The sequence below is a fragment of the Melospiza georgiana genome, chromosome 1, assembly GCF_028018845.1.
Source record: "Melospiza georgiana isolate bMelGeo1 chromosome 1, bMelGeo1.pri, whole genome shotgun sequence".
Classification (NCBI taxonomy): Eukaryota; Metazoa; Chordata; class Aves; order Passeriformes; family Passerellidae; genus Melospiza; species Melospiza georgiana.
In genome coordinates this window covers 85,023,839-85,044,266 of record NC_080430.1, presented here as the reverse complement: position 1 = coordinate 85,044,266, position 20,428 = coordinate 85,023,839, and the positions used below count along the sequence as shown (strand labels likewise).

General features: G+C 35.3%; 1 protein-coding gene across 1 annotated transcript in view; it reads right to left on the bottom strand.

Annotated features, from left to right (window-relative positions):
* The window catches only part of ABCA13 (ATP binding cassette subfamily A member 13), a 169,025-nt gene that overhangs the window by 18,554 nt on the left and 130,043 nt on the right, over positions 1–20,428 (bottom strand). Inside the window, exons 48-50 of the mRNA XM_058032791.1 lie at positions 19,517–19,626; positions 9,375–9,525; positions 1,879–2,013 (exon numbers count right to left, since the gene is read on the bottom strand). Of these exons, the coding sequence (XP_057888774.1) occupies positions 1,879–2,013; positions 9,375–9,525; positions 19,517–19,626 (396 nt within the window). The remainder of the gene's footprint in view (positions 1–1,878; positions 2,014–9,374; positions 9,526–19,516; positions 19,627–20,428) is intronic.

The window sequence follows — 20,428 nt, the reverse complement described above, 5'->3', positions numbered from 1 at the left end:
AACTGGAGAAGTCCTATAGCTCCCAGATGTCTACACTGCCCATCTCACATCCAGGTGTTTGATAAGATGTTTGGATTTGACATCTTATGCCAGTTCTTCCCACAGCCCTTTTAAGAGGAATTTTTAACCACAAGGGAGAGAATTCACAGGATAAAATAACATTAACTGAGTGCAAAGAAACTGGCAAACCCATTTCCCACTTGGATGGCTTTCAAAATCTACATTGCCCCTTCTTATCTATTCCTGCTTTCCTCCGTAAATCAAATTTTTAACTTCATCCATTCATAGAAACAAAAGGAATTATATTTGATTGATAAATCCAGTCTCTGTCACTACAAAGCTAGGAAGAAGGAAACTCTTCCAGTTGCTTTAATCCAGCGGAATTCCATGGGGAGTGTCAGCACCTGGTAGACAAGTATGGCTTTGCCCAGAGTATTTTCAGCAAGGAATCCCAGCTGAAACCTGGAAGCAAAGTTTTCAAGAAACAAAGCAAACGAAACATACAGTTTGAAGCTAATTTTAGTGCTTCACTGCCAATGTCAGAGGTTAAAGAATTTAGTTCAGTCTTCCATTTTCTGTGGATTGCTAACAAAGAAAACATAAAACACAATAAACATGAAGCAACCTACAGTGTTGCTCAAATTAATAGCTATGATCCTGGATGCAATTTAAAAGCAGATTCAGTAGTTTATATTGCTGTCTTTGCTTTCAGACGAAATAATAAAAAAACCCCTCCTTTTAAAATATTGAAAAACTCTTTTAGCTTTCTAAAGCCAGCAAATGTTTTGAAGAATTTTACATGTTTAGATATCTTTCTTTCCTCTTTTCATTATATATGCAACAGTCTGTGCCCTGCAGCAAAAAGTAGGCTGAAATGGATACTTGCAGTAGTACATCGTCATAAAGACATTCAAAACCAGTTGGAGCATTTCCTAAGATCAGGAATAAAACACTGATTTAAGATAATCTCCTCCTTTTACTAGCTGAACAAGGGCCAGTTAAAGCAAAAAATGCAAACAAAATGTCTTCTCTTAGAAATGAGGCAACAATAGGCAGTTAGAAGCAGCAAAATATGTCTAATCTTCTGAAACACAAACCCTGGAGAACAACTATTTTATCTGGTTCTGGTATACCTGCGATCTTTTCCTGGAAGCCCAGGAATCCCCCTGAACTCTGAGGAGCAGCTTTCCTACCCCTGACTGTTTTGAAAGGTTTATTGCACTGGTTTAGCTCTTCCCAGCCAAGTTTTAAGAAAGTGAGGTTCAATATTCTCTAGTGAAACAACAGGCAATGGTATGAAAGAGAATGTAGTGCATTACAATGCAGTTCTCAAAGCTTTGTAGCTCCCTCATCTTCAATACAGAAGGCATTCTTTATGCTGGAGGGGCCAGCACCAGGCCTAAATGGGCAGTAGTATGCAAGAACCAAAACAACCTGGGATAAATAATTCAAATTAATATAATTCAGAAGTATTGCTTGATTGGGTGACTTCTAAATGCAACAAAATGTAAGAACTAGCCAGATTTATGAAATAAATCCAACCTAGTAAGAATTAGGAGTCTCCTGAAAGAGCATGGGTCAATTAAACACGTGTTTGCACCGTGGAATACTACAATTGTATTTGTGTTGATGGCTTTTTTTTCTGCTCATCCAATTGCTCCAAGGAAGAATAAAATAAGAAAAGAAAAACAATTTCACTTTCTATTTTTGGGAGCACTGGAGAATAAAATTAAAGCCATTAATACAGCAGAACAAAGAAGATAGTTGTACATTAATTACTCACCGAGTGATCAGGAAAACACCTGATGTTCCTTAGAGCAACATACACAACAACAAAATTCAATGTAGCCCATTTTTCATAACCACGGTATTACTCACCAGTAAAAGTATTTGGGGTTTACCAACTAAAGCCACAGCAGTAGAGAGCTTCCTCTTTGTGCCAGCACTGTAGGTTCTCACCAGTTTGTCAGCGTGTGTGTTGAGGCGTAACCTGTTAACGAGGTCCTCTGCAACCTGTGGTTTGCAAATTTGAAGGCCAACAAAAATGAGACAGATTACATAGCGTTTGTGCATAGATTGAAAGAACATTCTGTTCATGCATGTTAAGAAAATGTACATGTTGTTTCCTTATTTATCCACACTTGCTGCACATTATTATTGTTGAATCTTAAACATGGGCAAAAAACTGCCCCGGGGCCCCTTTGTTCTTCAAAAATGATAAGGATTTTCTTATATAGAAGTCTGGCTTTGTCACTGCTCAGCACAGTCATTTGTATTTGGTTTCTGTCCATGGGTCAATGATCTAAAATGCCTCTCATTTCAAAGTATTCTCTTCTATTTATTTAATCAAATACCTGAGTAATTGAAAATTCAAGAAAAAAGATCTCCATCAGCGACAAAAAAAGATGAAAATGTCAGAAAACCAAGTCACAGTTGTAGATTTAGAGCTTCTTTAAGAAAAAATATAACAGGATCAAATTAATATAACTTTTTAATAACTGGGTGGGGTAAATTGATCCTAGCTGGATTGGTTTTAATTGCTTCAACAAGAATTTATGATCCGAGCAAGCTGGGAAGGCATGTGAGCATAGCTGGAGACGACTCTCATGCTGTCCCCTATGGCCTTTTTCTTTACCCTGTGTCAGAGACAATTCTGACGTACAAGGTTCCCTAAAATACTGGTGCTAGAGAATATTAAATGCAGCAATAATCTTAATCCATCCATATCAGCTATTACTACTAAACTGTCCATGGAGATACAGCTCAAAACCATGAGGGACACAGCAGAAACTTTTCTGCTTGCTGCTGCCAAATGCAAAGCAGCAGGTGTTTGGCATGGACTCCTGGGGGGGCTGTGTCATCAAGGAGTGATCAACCCTATAACAGAGCAAGTGTGTCTTCTACCTGCACGTAGGACAGGTGGAAGATTGTTGTAAAACAAGGAGTTGCATGGTGCTCTTATTGCCCAACATTAACTGCCAGAGCACCCGTGGCAGTATGGTTCATTCTCTTTGCTTCCTCTGCATTGCCTTCAGCAAAAAGCAAGGAGGGACTTGAAAGCTTAGTTATATCACATGGGCAGTCTCCATTTAATTCAAAATTCCAATTGAAAAACAATTCAAAAACCAATATTGTGAACTAATATTCACTATCCAACATAAACAAACTGCCAGAAGCGTAATAATACTTTCTTATTAGATTTTTATGCAAGCATCTTTGGAAATGATCAAAATATTCATGACCCTTTTAGCAAGATTTTTCAGTTAAACTTATAAAAGTAAGAGACATCTCTGAGAGAAATTTGTCTGTAAGAAGGAACAATGCTGCAGAGGTGAGAATCTGCATATTCTTGTGATGATCCTTGGACTGGTATCCATAGTCACTGTGTTTGGGGTACCTGGATGTATAACCTGACAGTAGTGCATATTCTCATACAAAACCCACATTTCAGAAATATTGCTCTGTCTACTTTAGATGCTAAGAGGTTTAAAAAAATGAAATTATAACTGTTAAATTAGCCACAGGTAATATTATACTGAAAAGTTCAACACTTCTGCTGTATCAAAGTTAATTCATAGTAGATTACTTCCAATTAGAGGTTGTAGCTGTGGCTTTAAGAATGGTTAATCACCTAAGCTATATTCTAAGATAAGATAGCTGAGCTTTGTTTTGTTATGTTGTTTTTTTTTTCACTTCCAAATACAGGTCTTATTATACACTAAAGCAACACACAAAGTGAAGTCTTCTAAAGCATGTCGTAGACACCTTATCCTGTCTACAAAACTGACTTGACAGCTACTATTGAGAATGTACAAATATTAGTGACTAAAGGATTATCCTCCTAAATATTCACCAACAGTCACACAAATTACACAGAAGATCTCATAAGAATTTAAGAACAGAATGTGAAAAAATATGCAACCCCATGTTTACATCAAATATACATTTTAAACTTCAAAAAGCTTCAAGAGTAACTGAGGACCATGAATCAGGGCTGAAACGTAGTCAAAACTATTCTTTAGCTATGACTAGAATCATTCTTTCTGACTGCTTTGAAGTGCCACCTAAAGTCAGCAAAATGCCTTTTATTTTTGTTTTGGAGAGACAACGAATGCTGCATGGGGAAGATTTTGGAAGGTCAAAGAATAGTGCCAGATAAAGAAGAAAGTAACTATTCAAGTTAGATGGATCTTGTAGTCTGTAGCCCCCAAGGAGACTCAATCATGTCAGGTGTGAACACAAAGCTCTTTGTAGGGAGCAGCATTAAAAAGAACTAACTTTGCAAAATTTGTAATTCCTCACATTGAATTGTCCTCTCTCTGGTGTGTGCTCAAGCATTCAGCATGACTCCACAATCTCCTATTTCCTACAAGGAAGTAAAGCCTGGCAAGCATCCTGCTATAGAAATTTTCAAGAGAAGGTTTAAAAGCTCAATAGGTAAAAGAAAAGGGGTGGGAATCATTTCATAGTACCCACTTTGCTGCTGCATTAAATGTGGAGGCCTTCCAAGAAAAACCTTGCATGTCACCACAGTGCACAACACAGTCTGGCCTCATATCCAGGTACACTTCTTTGGTGCAAAACATCAAATTAGAACTGTTTTGGAACTGAATCACATCAGCAACATAAAGGCAGAAGGAAGGGCCAACTTTCTTATTCCTAAGTACTTCCCAGTTTCACTTAAAAAAAGTCTCCTATTCCTGCTACCTCCCTCAAATCTTATATTTCAAAAGAGCACCGCAGACTATGGTTCAGCAAATATGAGAATATAGAGCTCAATCTTCTTTCAAGAGATGACCCCAAGACTTTTTTCTTTAATGCATATTATAAGATTTCCAGTAATGTTTCAGCTTCATCAATAATACCTAAGCAACAACAAAACAGCAATTTGAATGAAATTAGAAATATATATTAACTATATTGTAGAGGAGCCTGAATATCTCCATTACAACTTCATTTGTCTGTATAGCCAGTGCTTTTTATCATACGACACTGTAATGTAAATACAAAAATCCCTCTTAAACAACTTTAAATAAAAGTCAGAATTGAGCATGTGATCAATCTGCAGATACAGATACACATTTAGGCAAGAGAATTACAGTTCTAATGATTTCCTTTCTGTAGTGAATGTGAGACATATACACAAGCACCTTCTCTCCTTCCTTGTCATATTCATCATGATGCTCTATTTGAATAATATTTCATTGACCTTCAGCAGCAAAGAGTGAGGAAATACATCCATTTATTTAGTAAGCTGGTAACATTGAGGCCAAATCAAAAGCTACAGTTGTATACAAATATATACATTGTAAGCACACTCGAACCATGAAAATATTTTATGTCTATTCATGGCTGTAATAATGTACTTAAATTGTTTCCTTCCTTCCTTCCTTCCTCCCCACACCAGCAGTAAAAATTATCACAGACTTCACATCTATCAGCTAGCAATTTCCCAATTTTCCGATATTTCTCAAAATTTTTTCTTATTTTCTTATCAGTTCTAATATACTTAGCAACAGATTTTCCCCAAAGTTAATTTGGGCTAGTCCACTTAGTTTTAGAATAGGCATTGGAATGAGCCCTTCAATCTGCAGCATCTAAACAAAATCCCCCAATACTTTGTGGAGTTCCTGAAGACAATATTCATTCCAGAAGAGGCAATAATGAGATAACTTTTTACACACATGCCAATATCTGTGGAAGTAATGGTCAAAACAAGCATGGCCTCCTCCATCCACTAGGGAACTAAGAGATCCATTCCACTGAAAAGCAGTAATTGTGTAACCACTAATGCCTATGGGCTTCCACTCCCTTTAAAAATTACCTCCAATAGTCAAGTAAATGGTTAAGTTGTGCTAAGGACTTTCAGTGTGTGTGTCTTGCAGAAAAACTGGGAGTTATCAATCTGTTGAAAGACTAGAATCAATCTATTCAAAGACTAGAAACATAATGGTGTGTCAATCTTGAGTTGAAAGGTTGTATCCATCAGTGTATTAGTTTTCATAATTTCTGACACAACAAATAAAATGGATAACTTCTTGCTTTATTTAAACAAATCCTTGTAAAGCAAATCTGATCCAATACTGAAAATGTGTATCATACCCAGTTGAAATGATAAGAAACATGGATTGAATTTTAGAGTCATCTGAAAAATAATTTTACATGTCCAAAGTAGTAATTCAAAGTTTGAGGCTCTGAGTAAGTGGATACAGTGTAGTTTGAAAATCCTAAACATTCATCCTAAGCAATCATTCATCAATTCCACACAAAACAGTATTTATTTGGCTCTCAAGTAAACTTAAAGTCGTTTATTTCTTATATTTGGAAAGTGTATATCCATGGTCAAGTTTCTGGGGAAGAGTGTTTTTTATCCCAAAATCTCATAAAACTGTACACACTAATTCTGCTTGTGGTCTGAAAATAAGTAAACATACAAAGAATGTATGAATTTACAGATTCCCATTTCCAGCACCTATAGAATAAAATGTGTAAGGAAATCATTGAGATTCTAGAATCAGAGCAAAATCTTCCTGGAGAGTAATGAAAAGAGAGAGCATACTGGCACTCCAAAAAAGTTACCTCAGAAGACCCGATAAAGCTTCTTTTGAGATTTGCAACAGAAGTTTTAATGCTAATGAGGGATGCCATTTGATGCTATGCTAATAATTTTAATTTTTTAACAAGATGAGTACTGTATTTTGGAACATATTGAGATCTAGGAAGTTGATATATTAAAGAAATAAAAATTAAAAGTACTATGCTTAATCAATATCCTTCTAAATAACATAAAAGTTTTACTATAATTTTTCCAATTTTGAACAAAAATAAACTTTCAGAGCAGATTTGTGAAGTATAAAAATTCACATTACATGTGAAGCTTAACACTGATAGCAAATGACCCATTTTTCTCCTCCTTTCCCATTCATTTAATTACTGTTTTGGAACATTAAGTGCACTCAACTTTATGTCAGGCACTTAACTCCTGCTGCTGATAAATTTGTCTAGCGAAGGATTTGGTCCTTGACGTTAGTGCTTCAATAGACAACTTCAGCAGCAGCACAACCTGTGAGTCACCTTCCTGCTCACCAATTTCTTAAAAAACAAATTGAATATATGTTTCTTTTGTTATCAAACCAGTGCACTCTCTAGACTATATGTGTCTGTGCATATTAGTGTAATTAGTCACTGGTAAATATTCAGAGGCAGGCCTGGAGTGCTGTATCATAGGCAGGAGGGAATGATGAGAAAATAACAGCTTACGTTTCCATACAACTGCTCCTCTAAAGCATTCCAAAGCCTTATTTTCTTTATAGGCAGCTAAAATGCTCACTTTCTCCAGGCACCAGCCATTTCTGAGTTGAAGCACAGCAGCTGTTGAGTGCTTGACAGACGTGCCACACAATCAGGAGGGCTCACTGACAAAAACATTTGTTTTCCTCTGAGATAGCTGCATTTCAGTTTTTGGTGGAGGAAAACCAGAGCAGCTAAATGTTACTTGCAGGAGTGCTTTGATGCCTTGATCACAAGCATATGGCAACAAATTCTGCTCTGCAATCCATGCAGGCAAAAAATTAAGATAACTGAAAAGAAGGATGATCTTTCATTCACAAATGTGATGCTAAGGCACAGAAGGCTGACTATAAAGAATACTCTAAGCATATACCTAGATCATCTGAGGTCCAGGAAGGTTAATGTTTGTCTTCTCTCAGTGCACACAGTAACATAACTCATATCTAAATGAATGATTTTCATCCATTTGAAGTGGGAAGTGTATTTGATGCACCACACCACTTCAGGAACTCTTCCCTAACTGCTATGGAGCAGCTGACACTTCATGGAGAAAACAGGTAATTAATTATAGTTGAGGGCTTTAGTGCAAAAATAGCAGCCATGCCTTAATATATTTCTTTTAGATCAAGGGAAATAGTTTCAATACTCTGCTAGTAGTCTGAAGTAAAAATTAACATAATAAATTATCAAGGGTAAACAATCAAACAAAAGACTGTATGATAATTTCTGAGCAGTCTGCAAGTAACATGTTAAAACAAGTAAAAGTCCAGGCTTTGCCCTGGACAATGGATACTGCCAAAGACAAGGGGCAAAGGCTTGCAAGAATTACTTATTTTGCCCAGAAATACCCAAATTATCAGCTTAAAACAGTAAAAATTCAAAATATTGCCTGTCCTAATGAATACTCAATGTCCCTTACAGGAATCCTACTTTTTTTCTGAAACAGCACCTTTCTGCTGAGGAAAAAGAAAGACTACAGAGAATCAGAAAGCAGCCCTCTCACATACAGTCAAGGAATTGGTTGCAAACCACTTATTGGACCCTGAGGCAACAGCCAGAAATGCACTGAGTAGTAGGAAAAAAACAAAAAAGCTATTTCAGTTCATGCAGTTTTGCTTCTGGAAAAATGAAAGGAAAACAACAGGCACTATTTTGGAGGTTATAAGGGCAGTGCTACAGCAATATCTACTACTTGGGACCAATCTATACAGCAGGAATTGAAAGATACCAATTTCATGTCACACTACATGTTTTCTCGTGTTAGTAGAGATGCAATTAAGCAGACAAGACTGAGCAGCTCAAGTCAGGTTGTATTGTAAACTTCCATCTGCTGATCCGGGAAAAAACCCCATATTTTACCCAGTATCTGTTTCATACTTAATTTCTGTATCTGCTGACTTGTTGCCTCATTACATAAAAAAGTTCAGTCTGCTGATCAGCACAGCTACACCTCTATCTGTAAATCCAAGCTCCCAGTGATATTCCTATATATTGTCAACTTGTATGCTAGTAAGTTCTCAAAGTATTTTCTTTGGCCTGTTCTCCCTGGACAACCCAAGCTTTGTTTGGCAGCTAGAGCATTTAAGAGACTGCTCCCATCTTGAGAAGTTTAAGACAGCAGAATGCTGACAGCTCCTATCCCAGCACCCAGGTGTTCATTTATTTATAAGAATCATAAAACAATTTTTAGTTCCTTCAAAGTTAAATGGTATCTCTGAAGAAAAGAGTTTTTCAGAGGTACAAGACTCAAAGCATGGTGTTCTCTAACAGTTCCTCATGTGTGATAGTGAAGGCGTTGAACCATTCATAAATTTAATTTCTTTTAGGGGTTTTGTGCCCAAGAATTCATTTGCAATAATGTTATTTTACTATCTGCAGTGATGTTATTGTGTTTTAAACTGCCATAACAGACAGCAAAAATCCAAATTATTTAAATAAAATTGTGGCAATGAAAAACCTTATTACTGAAGTTGTTAAGATGAAATATTAGACAGTTTCTCATGTTCAAAAGGTACAATTGTGCTATAAACCCCGCAGTGTAGCCGGACTATAGCTCCCCCTGCAAATCTGTTCTGGATAGTTACCTTATGGATATCTTGCTTTGGAATTCCACGCAGCGTGCAGTAATAATAAAGGTGCTCCCAGCCTGTTAAGAGTTCATCCAGGGCATCTTGTTGTGGACAATATCCAATAAGAATACCTTCAGAGCTAGCAGAGAGTATATCCATTTCAGAACTGTTCAAAGAAAAAGAAAAATATTCAAATGTTGTTGAACAAATCCCATGGCCCTGGGGTCCACACTTGGGATACAAGACAAACACACATAACCTGAAGTCTGCAGATAAAGGAGTTTGAGTCTCTTTGCCCTGGTTACTTAGTGCAGCACCACCCACACACCATGCACACTTTTGGTCCCTTTTGGGTTAGCACAGCCATCGGCATGTCACTGTTGTGACAGCATGTGTATCAAGGTCAACAGACCAACGCGTGAAGAAGAGACGTCCATGAGAAATTAATGCTCACCAGTTTTACTTCTCTTATCTTTTTGGGTAGTACCTGCTCTAAAGAGACACATTTCAAACCATGCATTGCTCATATTGGATATTATACTGTATACAATATTATATTCATATCAATCTCATTGAATATTGAAGAGGAAGGACTTGAGAGAGAGGGAAATTTTGCTGGGTATTCTTTGTGTATCTATGACCACACATACGCATGCGTGCATTCTCTAAACAACAATAGCAAAACAAAACACAGGATATTAAAGCCTAGTAACTTAAAAGACAATACAGGAAAAAGTATAAAATTATCCTGATTTCAGAGACTTTGGCCTTCATTTTGTAGCTCTACAGCATTACTTGAAATTACATTCATTGCTAAGAAGCAAGCTTGATTGCAAGGGTGTCTCATTACCCATAATGACACTAAATCTATCCTATTTATTCTAGCATCAAATTCAACACTCAATGATGCTGATTTACATGTACAGAAAGACCTATCAAAATGAAGATACTTAATAATAAAAAAATCTGAGCTTTGAAGGAAAAAAGTTTTCAAAAGATTCTGAGTAACAGAATATTTTTCCTCTAAGTGGTTTTCTACATTTCTGATTAAAAGAACATAATATATGATTAATCATTTAGACACAAAGTAAATGTGTTAACTGCAGGATCTACAAATACTAGCACTAGTGAAAATATAAATATGTATCTCCTGTTAACAAGATTCAGGAGTCTAGGGAGAAAAAAAACGCTGCATTTTTCCTAATGAACCACAGCGTGAAAATATATTTTAATGCTATCAAAAGATAAATTGACATGATTATTACAAACCTTGCCATAGACTAATTAGAATGGTCCTTTGCTGTTAATGGCAAACTTACAAAATCAGGGTATCTTGGCTGGTTTGGATGGTGCTACATAAATTATCTGCCTATAGACACCTCTCTAAATAATGAGTTAGCAAAAAATAGGTGATAGGGGAAAGAGGATAACAGGAGTGTTCCTCATTAATTTATATCCATCTATAGGACATTTTCAATGGAGTATATCCAGAATTTTTACTGTCTCAGTTTCCAATAGTACATATGGCAAATTAAACCCTTTTTCTACAGTCATCTTTACCATAAGATGTGGATTGAATAATGCTGATCTTATATAACCAGTCAGAAGCAGTGGATTCCTTATTTAGTTAATTCTAACATAGCGAAATACTATTCGCAGTGAACTGTTAACTAACTAGATGCTGTTGATCATAGAGAGATGTGTCTGAGGTTTGTTTTGCTGGGAAGATTCACACACAGGGTATTCTTTTGGTGCAGCTGCTGTCTTTTGAGAAAAAATAGTCTGGGCTTTTGATAATATGCCAAGTTCAGTCAGAAGAGAACAAATCTCACTCAGGGGTAATTTCAGGGACATTTACTCAGCATGAACTCTGGAGCTGGATAGAAACATCTCGTCTGCAATGGGCCCCTACCATGAAGAACAAAAACTTAAATATGGACAGCTGCAAAATAACCACAGACATCTAATGTTCTTTGGCTAGAACTATATTAGAGCCTCCTAATCCAGTTTGCATCAGGAAATAAAAAGTGTCCTCAGTGCTAATTGTACACACAGGATTCTAGTGCTCTGCCCATCTAATGCACCCAGTCTTGGGTGAACAGTATCCCAGCCACTGACCTTTAGCTTTCATAAAGTGAGGGCAAAGTGAGAATGCATCATTTAATATTCTTACTCAGTTTGATCCCCTATCTTGCAACTTTATCCATTAGTGCTGACCCTGAACACTTCAAGAATTCCCATTAGTGCAGAGATTCTATGGCACTCACTAAAGAACTCATGGACCTTTCCACCTCACTCCTCCCCCTCATCTCTGTATCTGTCAAATCAAAAACAATCCAACCAGAAGACCAAAAAAAAAAAAAAAAGCCATATTAGGAACCTTTTTTTTTTTTTAATGTGCAGTATAATGCCTTGTCTTCCCTTATCAATATCACAGAGTAAATTTCCAAATCAAAATTTAGGGCATTATCATTCCATTTTTTTTAGCCAGGTCCTACCTTTTTTCTGAAAGTATAAACAAGATAAATAAAAAATAGATGAGAGAAAAACACATTATCATTTTGAATTAGAGTAGATATTGTACAACAGAAAACAAGCTCCTGTCTTAGCAAATTGATTTTCCTTGAAATTCAATTAATCTGTCAGATTATATTTTTATGGGTCTGAATTAAATGACCATTTCAAGTAGTGATGGCTTGATACCAGAAAATCTTCTCAGTAAATGATATACTGTAAATATTTTTCCCTTTTTTTAAAAAAAAAATTCTGATTTGATTCATTTAACTAATTATAATCCTTTTCTTCTTTAACAAACATCATCATATATGCTATTATCAAAATCAAATTCAAAAGATATATTTTTAATATTTTCTAAAATATAGATTAGCATGTAGCAAAATGCTGATTTTTTTTATTCTCAAGCCAGAGAAAAACAGCCATTTGTTTTCTGCCCTATTATTATCAGGATGCCATAATTTTTCACTAAACTATTCCCATTAAAAACAAGACATACAAGAGGAAAAAATCAGCTCATTTTATAAATAGAGAGAAAGAATATTTAAGTATGAATTCCAACCTCTCTCAGGCTTTTGTCCATAGTACAGTAGACACAATGAAATCTAATGTAATATCTAAAACTATGGGGAGTAAAACACTTTTGCACTAAGCTTTTACACTACTACACAACTTTCTGTATCTTTATAATAACACAGCATACTTGTTATCTATAAATTCTGTTAGTAATTTTGATTACATCATCTGATCAAGATATAAAACATATTTTTTTCATTTTTCTACTTCATTTTTAGACAATTCAGTCAATACTTCCCCTCGTTAGTTAAACTTTCCTTTAGAGTGAACAGCTGCAACAAATGACATCACTGGAATATTTCCAGAAACCTTTATATTTTAAATATAGTCTTAAAGTTGCAGAATTTCATTTCTAGAGCTCCTTTAGAAATGGTCAACAGAACATCTGGCATCCTCAAGAAAAATAGTGGAGTCTAGCACTTGAAGCAGGGAAGATTTTCTATTTTATCCCTGTCTAAGTATTTTGGTGAGAATCATGATATTTTGGTGCAAGACATCCTGAGAAAATGTCCAGGACTCAATAAGACTTTCCTCACTATGGAATGTTCACCTTATAGGTTTATACTATTGAGGAAAGAAACTTGCCACGTTTTCAAGATACTGAGATCATAAACCAAAATCAGAGTACAGAAAATTTTTGATTCAGAATTGTTCCTCCACAGACCATTGCAAGGCTTTTTATATTGATCTATTTATTCTGAGTGCTTAAAGAAAGCCCTGCAATCTGATTACAGGTTACAAGGCTTTTTATATTGATCTATTTATTCTGAGTGCTTAAAGAAAGCCCTGCAATCTGATTACAGGTTACATGGGGGTGGCATGGGGCACTCCAGTCAGAAGCCTTTGCTGACACTGAAAGGAGACATAACCAATGGGATGAATGAATATGATCTTGGACAAAACCCGTTTCCTTCTCCTGTAAAAACAGGACCTGCAGCTTCCAGAAGGCAAGTGTGGCTATTGCAGAACTAGATTTGGATCTTGGTTTTCACAATGGTTACTACCAACATTGCTTATAGGTGGTTGTGGGCTGTAATTCAAAGGTAAGCCTCAGTGCTGGGTTTCCAGAGACTACTCAGTATCCTGAAATCAGTATTATGGCTGGTTTTGGAAAAATTCTTTCCCTTTTGGCTCTGCTGTGCACTTTGTTTCACTTTTATATGCTTTTTCTGCAGTTTTTCAATGCAATTAAAAGCAGTGATATATTTGGTACTTACAATACCACATATATATATCTGCTTCTACAGAGAGATAAATTCCATTAATTAGTCAAAATGAAATATAAATTTACAAATTGCAAAAGTACTTAGACATTTCATTGTACTCATAACTGCACATTCAATTCAGTGCATACTAATGCTCAATTAACATTACAAAAATCAAGGTGAAAATATAATTAATGTAACTATAGCTTCATTATAATTAGACTAATTATACTGATATACAGTGTAAAAACAGCCATTTCAGCCATTATATTTATGTAAATTTATTCTTCCTTTCAAGTTAAGCTATTTGAACTACATTTTAATTATTTATCAAGCTGAATATCATACCTATCAAAAGAGTTGAAGTTCTAGCTATAAAGAAATATTTTACTTTTCTTTCTTTGTAGAGCAGTTCTTTGCTCCTATGACTTTGTAATCCAACAGCTGAGATGACTGACACAATTCAAATAGGATGGGGAATTGCTGTCGTGGAAGATCTCGGTGCAGAAGGAAGATGAAAATTCATGGGAGATAAATTAATTACACGAGGAAGACTGCCAAATGCTTAAGTCTTTGATGGGGCAACTAATGAATAAGATGTTACCTGGTTTATCTATTTTTTTGCATATGCATCCCACTACACTTTAAGTATGAACTTGAAGTCATCTCCATTCAGCAAAGTACAACAGAAAAGATTGCAAAATAGAGGGCACCAAAAAGGCAAACAAACCACCAGTCACAAATTCATTATTTTACATTGACCTTGCCATGACACATAAAAGGATTTTGATATTTTCTCTTCAAAGCTATGTTTAGTGCTCTTCACTTTAGAGAGCCTTTATGACAGTGTCACTAAGGAGGGTTTAAACACAAGTATAGAAAGGGGAAGAAAACAAAGCTTGGCCAAAGAACACACAAACACAAAAAAGCAGATGTACAGTATCTGCTGATACATTAGCCCAGCAGACATTCAAAGGCTATGAAGACTCATTTTGTTCTCTTTTGTTATAACACTTTGTTAAGTGTCAGCTTTTCTTTGTACATATTCAATGCAGACCTTACTTCTTCAAGCTGTTTAACAAAAATGTAGCTACAAAAATGTTTACAGTTTCATTCACTACCTTTCATTTAGACAGCTCCTACACTGCTGACAATCTAGTTATGGCAGTAGAGCCAAGCATGAGATAATTTTAGTCCATTTTTACTCTTGTAGAGCAACAGCTGTGCTACAGAGAACACAAAGAACTCCTCTAATTGTCAGGCAGATCATGCAGTTAATTATTAAACATATTTAAGATTTGCAACTCTTTAAAAGCCTGTTGGTCTCTTAATGTCTTATACAACCATACTTTCTAAGTACAAGTAAACAAACCTTATTCAAATATTCTACTTTCTAGTAATTATTGGTTTTACTTTTGATATTTTCACCCTTTATGAGAGGTACTCCTGATACTTTGCTATCATTATTTTGTTTCCAAGCCTTCTGAAGTAACTGTTTCAATGCTGCTCATTTCTTTGTCACTCTTCAGTATTGAGGTGGCAAATATCCCTAATATGGAGACACACTCTCTAGGAGCTAACTACTTTTCTGTTTCTTTTGCACAGATATGTCACTGATAACAGCGATATTAATGAGGTACACAAAACAATTAAAAAGTAAAATCCCCTGTGAAAGGCATTATATTCACATGATTGGCTGTGGTTGGTCATAAATTCCTATTACTTCTCTGACTATTTTAATCACATAAGACTAACAACTAGAATGGTCCTACAAAGGTTATATAAGAAGCCTAAAACATTTTCTGCAGAGGGATATGAAAACTAGAAAAAAACAGGTTTTTTGTAGACTGCTCAGCTTGTATACTATAAATGTACATTTGTCACACAAATTGTAAGATACACAGTTCAGGCATACAGTGCATTTAAAATATCTACTTAATTTGTAGTGTGTCAAAAAGAGAAAACCCCAATTAAAACCGATCAGAAGCCTTCTCCCCCCCCAAAATCATTTCCCCACCAAAGAAGTCCTGTAAAAACCAATTTTCAGAAAAGATGAAGTTGGCTTTAGTTTTTCACAAATATTCCCACTTAATGATGCTCTGACTTATGAATCCCAGTGATACTGAAAATTAACATACATAATACCTATCATCTAGATCTATGTTTGTTATGAAAACAGACATAGATCTCTCTCAGATTCTTAGGAATAAGCTTTTTTTTTTTTTTTTTGGTGGTATTAAGCATTCAGAAAACAACCAACCTAGAGGACAACAAATCTTTAAAAGTACTTGAAGATGTTGTGAATCTGCTCTTATGTCCTGTTAAAAAGGAAGTTATTTCTCAGAAGATTATTTTAAAAATTTCTTTGAGACTGTAGCAGAAGCTCCTTGAATACAAGTTGATTATTGGTGTTTGAGGCTCTTTCTCTATAAACCCCTGCACTTTTAAGAATGTTCTAGGTGGACCTTTCAAAACTTCTTCTTTGTGTTCAACTTATACCTTTGGAAAATCCCATCTTCCATTTCTAGAATTCATGTTGTTCCAAGGTGCAACTGCTGTCTAATAAAATTCAAGGTCATTATCAATGCATCTGCCTCAAAAAGACACTCCTGACTTCATTTCAAATTCTGTATCAAGCAGGAAAAGGTATGCATGGATTTGTTTGGGTTTTTGTTTGGTTTCTTTGTTTTTTAATTTCTTTTTAAACCAAAAATTTTGAAGCATAGTTGTTCGAGGAAATGGAATCTGTTATGAATTAGGGATTTTCTACACGGAATAAAATTAGTTACGTTCTCCAATGTTTATAATAGCTATTTTACATACTCATTTAATTATTTGATCATGAAGAATACATCATCAAGCTGAGGTTAGATTAGATGTTAGGAAGAAATTCTTTACTATGAGGATGGTGAGCCACAGGAACAGGTTGCCCTGGGAAGCCATGGATGCCGCATCCCTGGAAGTGTTCAAGGTTAGATGTAGCTATGATTAAACGGGTCGAGTGGAGAGTGTCCCTGCCCAGGGAGGGGGGTTGGAACTACATGACCTTAAAGGTCCTTTCCAACCCAAACCATGTTATGATTCTTTGAAGGAACCATCGAAGTACAATGTCTCATCCTCTCACAGTAACAGAGGACAAAAGATGTATTCCTTCCAGTCAAACCCAAAAGAGGTGGGATCTACATCTAAGCTCCATTATTCATCGGGAATAGGTATCAGAGATAATTTTTTTATCAATTCTCCTTCATGATGTAAATTTTAAGCAAAAACTTAATTCTGCTGAACAAGAAATGTTTTGCAGCTGTGATCAGCAGCTGCTTTCTTCTGCTGACTATAGTCTCTGTGCCAGGAGCAGCAGGCTTCTGAGTACACTACCAGAGCAAAAAAAGGACAAGCCTTCTTACCATACTTTCCTTCATTTATCTGAGACATAAATGAAAATAAATCCACCTAAAATTCCCTGCAATTAGTAATTTTGGTCATTCTTAGATGCTGAGGAATGGCTCTCCAGACCTGTTGTGGTTACCATCTCACCTCTAGAAGAGCCAACAAACTTGCCTCTTAAGTGATTTTCAGGAGTACAGCAACACAATGCACCATGATCTGCTCAACAGCAGTTTCCAAAATAATGAAGCAAGGAACAAAGTCAGGAGAGACATAAATTTCTTCTCACAGTCTCAAATAATTTGTTTCTCTAAGTTTAGCTACTGTGTAATAGCAGCTCTAACTTAAGGTTGCCTTCTTGAATTAGCATTAAGTTTTGAAATCTTGGGAATATGGGATTTACACTCACTTCAGCCCCTGCAAACACAAAAAATCCATAAACTCGATTGACACCACCCTAATACAAGGCAATAATTAATGTTGTCAAGAGTATTTTGTACACAGAAATTCAATTGTCTAAGGCTTTCTCTCAAGCCTCCTAAAGCATGTCAAATTTCATTACCTATGTTTTAGTATATGGTAAATAAAATTGCGTCTTAATATATGCTTTCATGTTAGATTTATAAAACACAATATGGGAAATGAAAGTGACACACACGGTGTCCGGGGACAGCATTTAGCCTATTGTCAAAAGCCAGTAGCTGGCTAGTTGACCTCAGAAACATTTTTAGCCATTTAACCACAGGTACATAGCAACACAACCGATAAAAAGAATCCAGGCACTAGTGAAATGTTTTTTAATTTTTTAAAATTATTTTAGGGGGTTCTAAAAAAACATGTAGCAGTCAGCAAGCATACTGTAAGTGTCAATATATATAACAATGAATTGCATTCTTATAACTTTATATTTGCTTTCAAGTGGATGTTAAAATTTTGCAATTTTCCCACCGGATCAAATAGTTTGCCCAAATCCAGATCTGCAACAACATTGCACAGGGATAGTCATATGTGACCCATGAATGCACAGGTAAGACCCAAGACAACCCCTATTAAAATCTACAGCTAAATACTGCTCAGAATCAAAACAAAACATGGGATCTTAAATGTCCTGATGCCCTAATGGAGATATTTTATTTTAAAAATATATATTACAGATAATTTCCTTTTTGCAAATCTCAAATCCTCTTCAGACTCATGCTATAAACTTCTGACTTCCATCATATTGTGTACCAGGAGGTAAAATGCCATTCATCAGTTCCAAAGAATAACAAATGTTGATTTTTATCAAATTTTTAATCATTTCTCTTATTTTAAATTTTGATCAAGATCTGAAAAATTCTGTCTCCTGTTTAAATAAAAAAATTATTTTAAAAAAATTCTGGAAAATTATAAGTGAAAACAACCATCTAGAAGTCTCTCTAACCATTTTAAAGTCTCACTCACACCACTTCTTCTCTTAAGAATACTTTTTTCAAAACCCGTTTTTAAAAATCATTTCTGCTTTATGATCTACATTTTGTGTGATTTGCTATAACAGATAATAAGAAAACACCTTGAATTAAAATTATGTTATATATTGGTGATATTGTCCATTTCAAAGATGCAAATTTTCCAGAAAACTGAATTTTGAAATGACTGAAGCTTCTTATCTTTGAAGTTAAATCTGATGATCATTATCTCTGTAAAGAAGTAAGGAAACACTGACCTATGAAAGTATTTGATTTCTAGGCCAAACAAATGTAACTTGCCATTTTGAAAATTCAAAAATTCTTCTTTTAAAAATTTCTTAATGAAACTCTTGACCTATCCTTGTCCAAAAAAGATTTTGAAATGTACATTATTTAGGAAAAGAAAAGAGCCCAAAAGACATTTACGTATGTGTATATACATATTTACTACTGACTGAAAAAAATAACTTTCTTTTCCCTTCAATTTTGCTGAGAAAAATTAAAATTATTGGTTACATCTGACCTAAAGTCCATTATTCTTTTATCAGTCCATCAGAATGATAAATCTCACCAACACTACCTCTTATCCTAATACATAGCATATTGATCAAGTAATTAATTAATGACTCATTAGTGTAAGAAAATATTTTAAAATTACCCACTTGAAGCACTGCTCATCTACCTAAGCCTGGAAAACTCTCAGTGCCGAACTTGTAGGGGGATATATGTCCATGCATTTTAACATATGTTAAGCTTTTTTTAAAAGTTTTAAAAGGATGTATATTAAGCCTTCTTAGAGTTTCTTTTTTGCTAGTAGACAAGTTTATTCTCAATTAACACAGCTGTCAAACAGAATTAAATAATGCTAAAAAGTTTTTCCACAGAGATTTAACAGCAACAAAGCAATATACATTTAAAAGAGAACAAAATGGGTCCCTAGAGTACAGTGTAAAAGACTGAAGACATGCTGAGTCTTTGATCATGTGCATTATCAATTAGCACTATTCTGATCAAACCCTGTGTTATTTACCCAGTAGGAGTCCTGATAACAGCACGTCCTGCAGATGGGATGATGTCTCCAGTCAGCATCTTAAATGTTGTGCTTTTCCCAGCTCCATTTGTTCCCAGGAGTCCAAAACACTGTCACAGATATTGGGAAAAAAAATCAATATGCTATACTGAAAAAATAAATATTACTTCTTCAAATTTCTCCTCTTTCCAAGTTTCCTATTATATGTCTGTAAGAAACTATATATGGGTATAATGTGTGTGCTAATTACCAGAAGTGACTTATTTAGCATTCTAGCCCTCCTCTTTAAACCCTGCCCAACAATCCAAACCATTATTTATCCATATTATTAGTAAATGTTACATTTGAACAGGAGGATTTTAGGTCTTGCTTCCAAACTCTGGGTATCAGTCCATAGAGTGAATATTTCTGAGCTTGTCATGGGCTGCTTCACTCTGTATGACTGAATATCTAACATCCAAGAGACACACACATTTTGAACACTTACTTCAGGCCCCTATCGGCAATAACTTAATGCTTAAGCTAGGATAGGGTTCATATTAAGTCTACACATAGCCCTTTATGATTTACAAATACTTTTTTTCATGAACTTTCTTATTGATTTATAGGCTTTTAATCAACTATAATATCCTCCTGGTTACCTCAGTTACCCAACAGCTAATCAGTAAGTAGCAGGAACATCACTGCACCTGTGCTGCCATGTACAAGTTTCTCAGAATTTCCAATTTCATATTAGCAACCAAGAAAAGAATTTTCTTTCTCAGTGGTTTACAAATTAATATCTGCAATTCCCCAAACCGTCCAAATAATGAATAAAGCCCCCAAACACAAACTTGCTCAGCACTAAATTTTGATTTATTGAAATAGTTTATTTGTATATGCTATATTCAAAGGTACTGTTGATAGTAAACG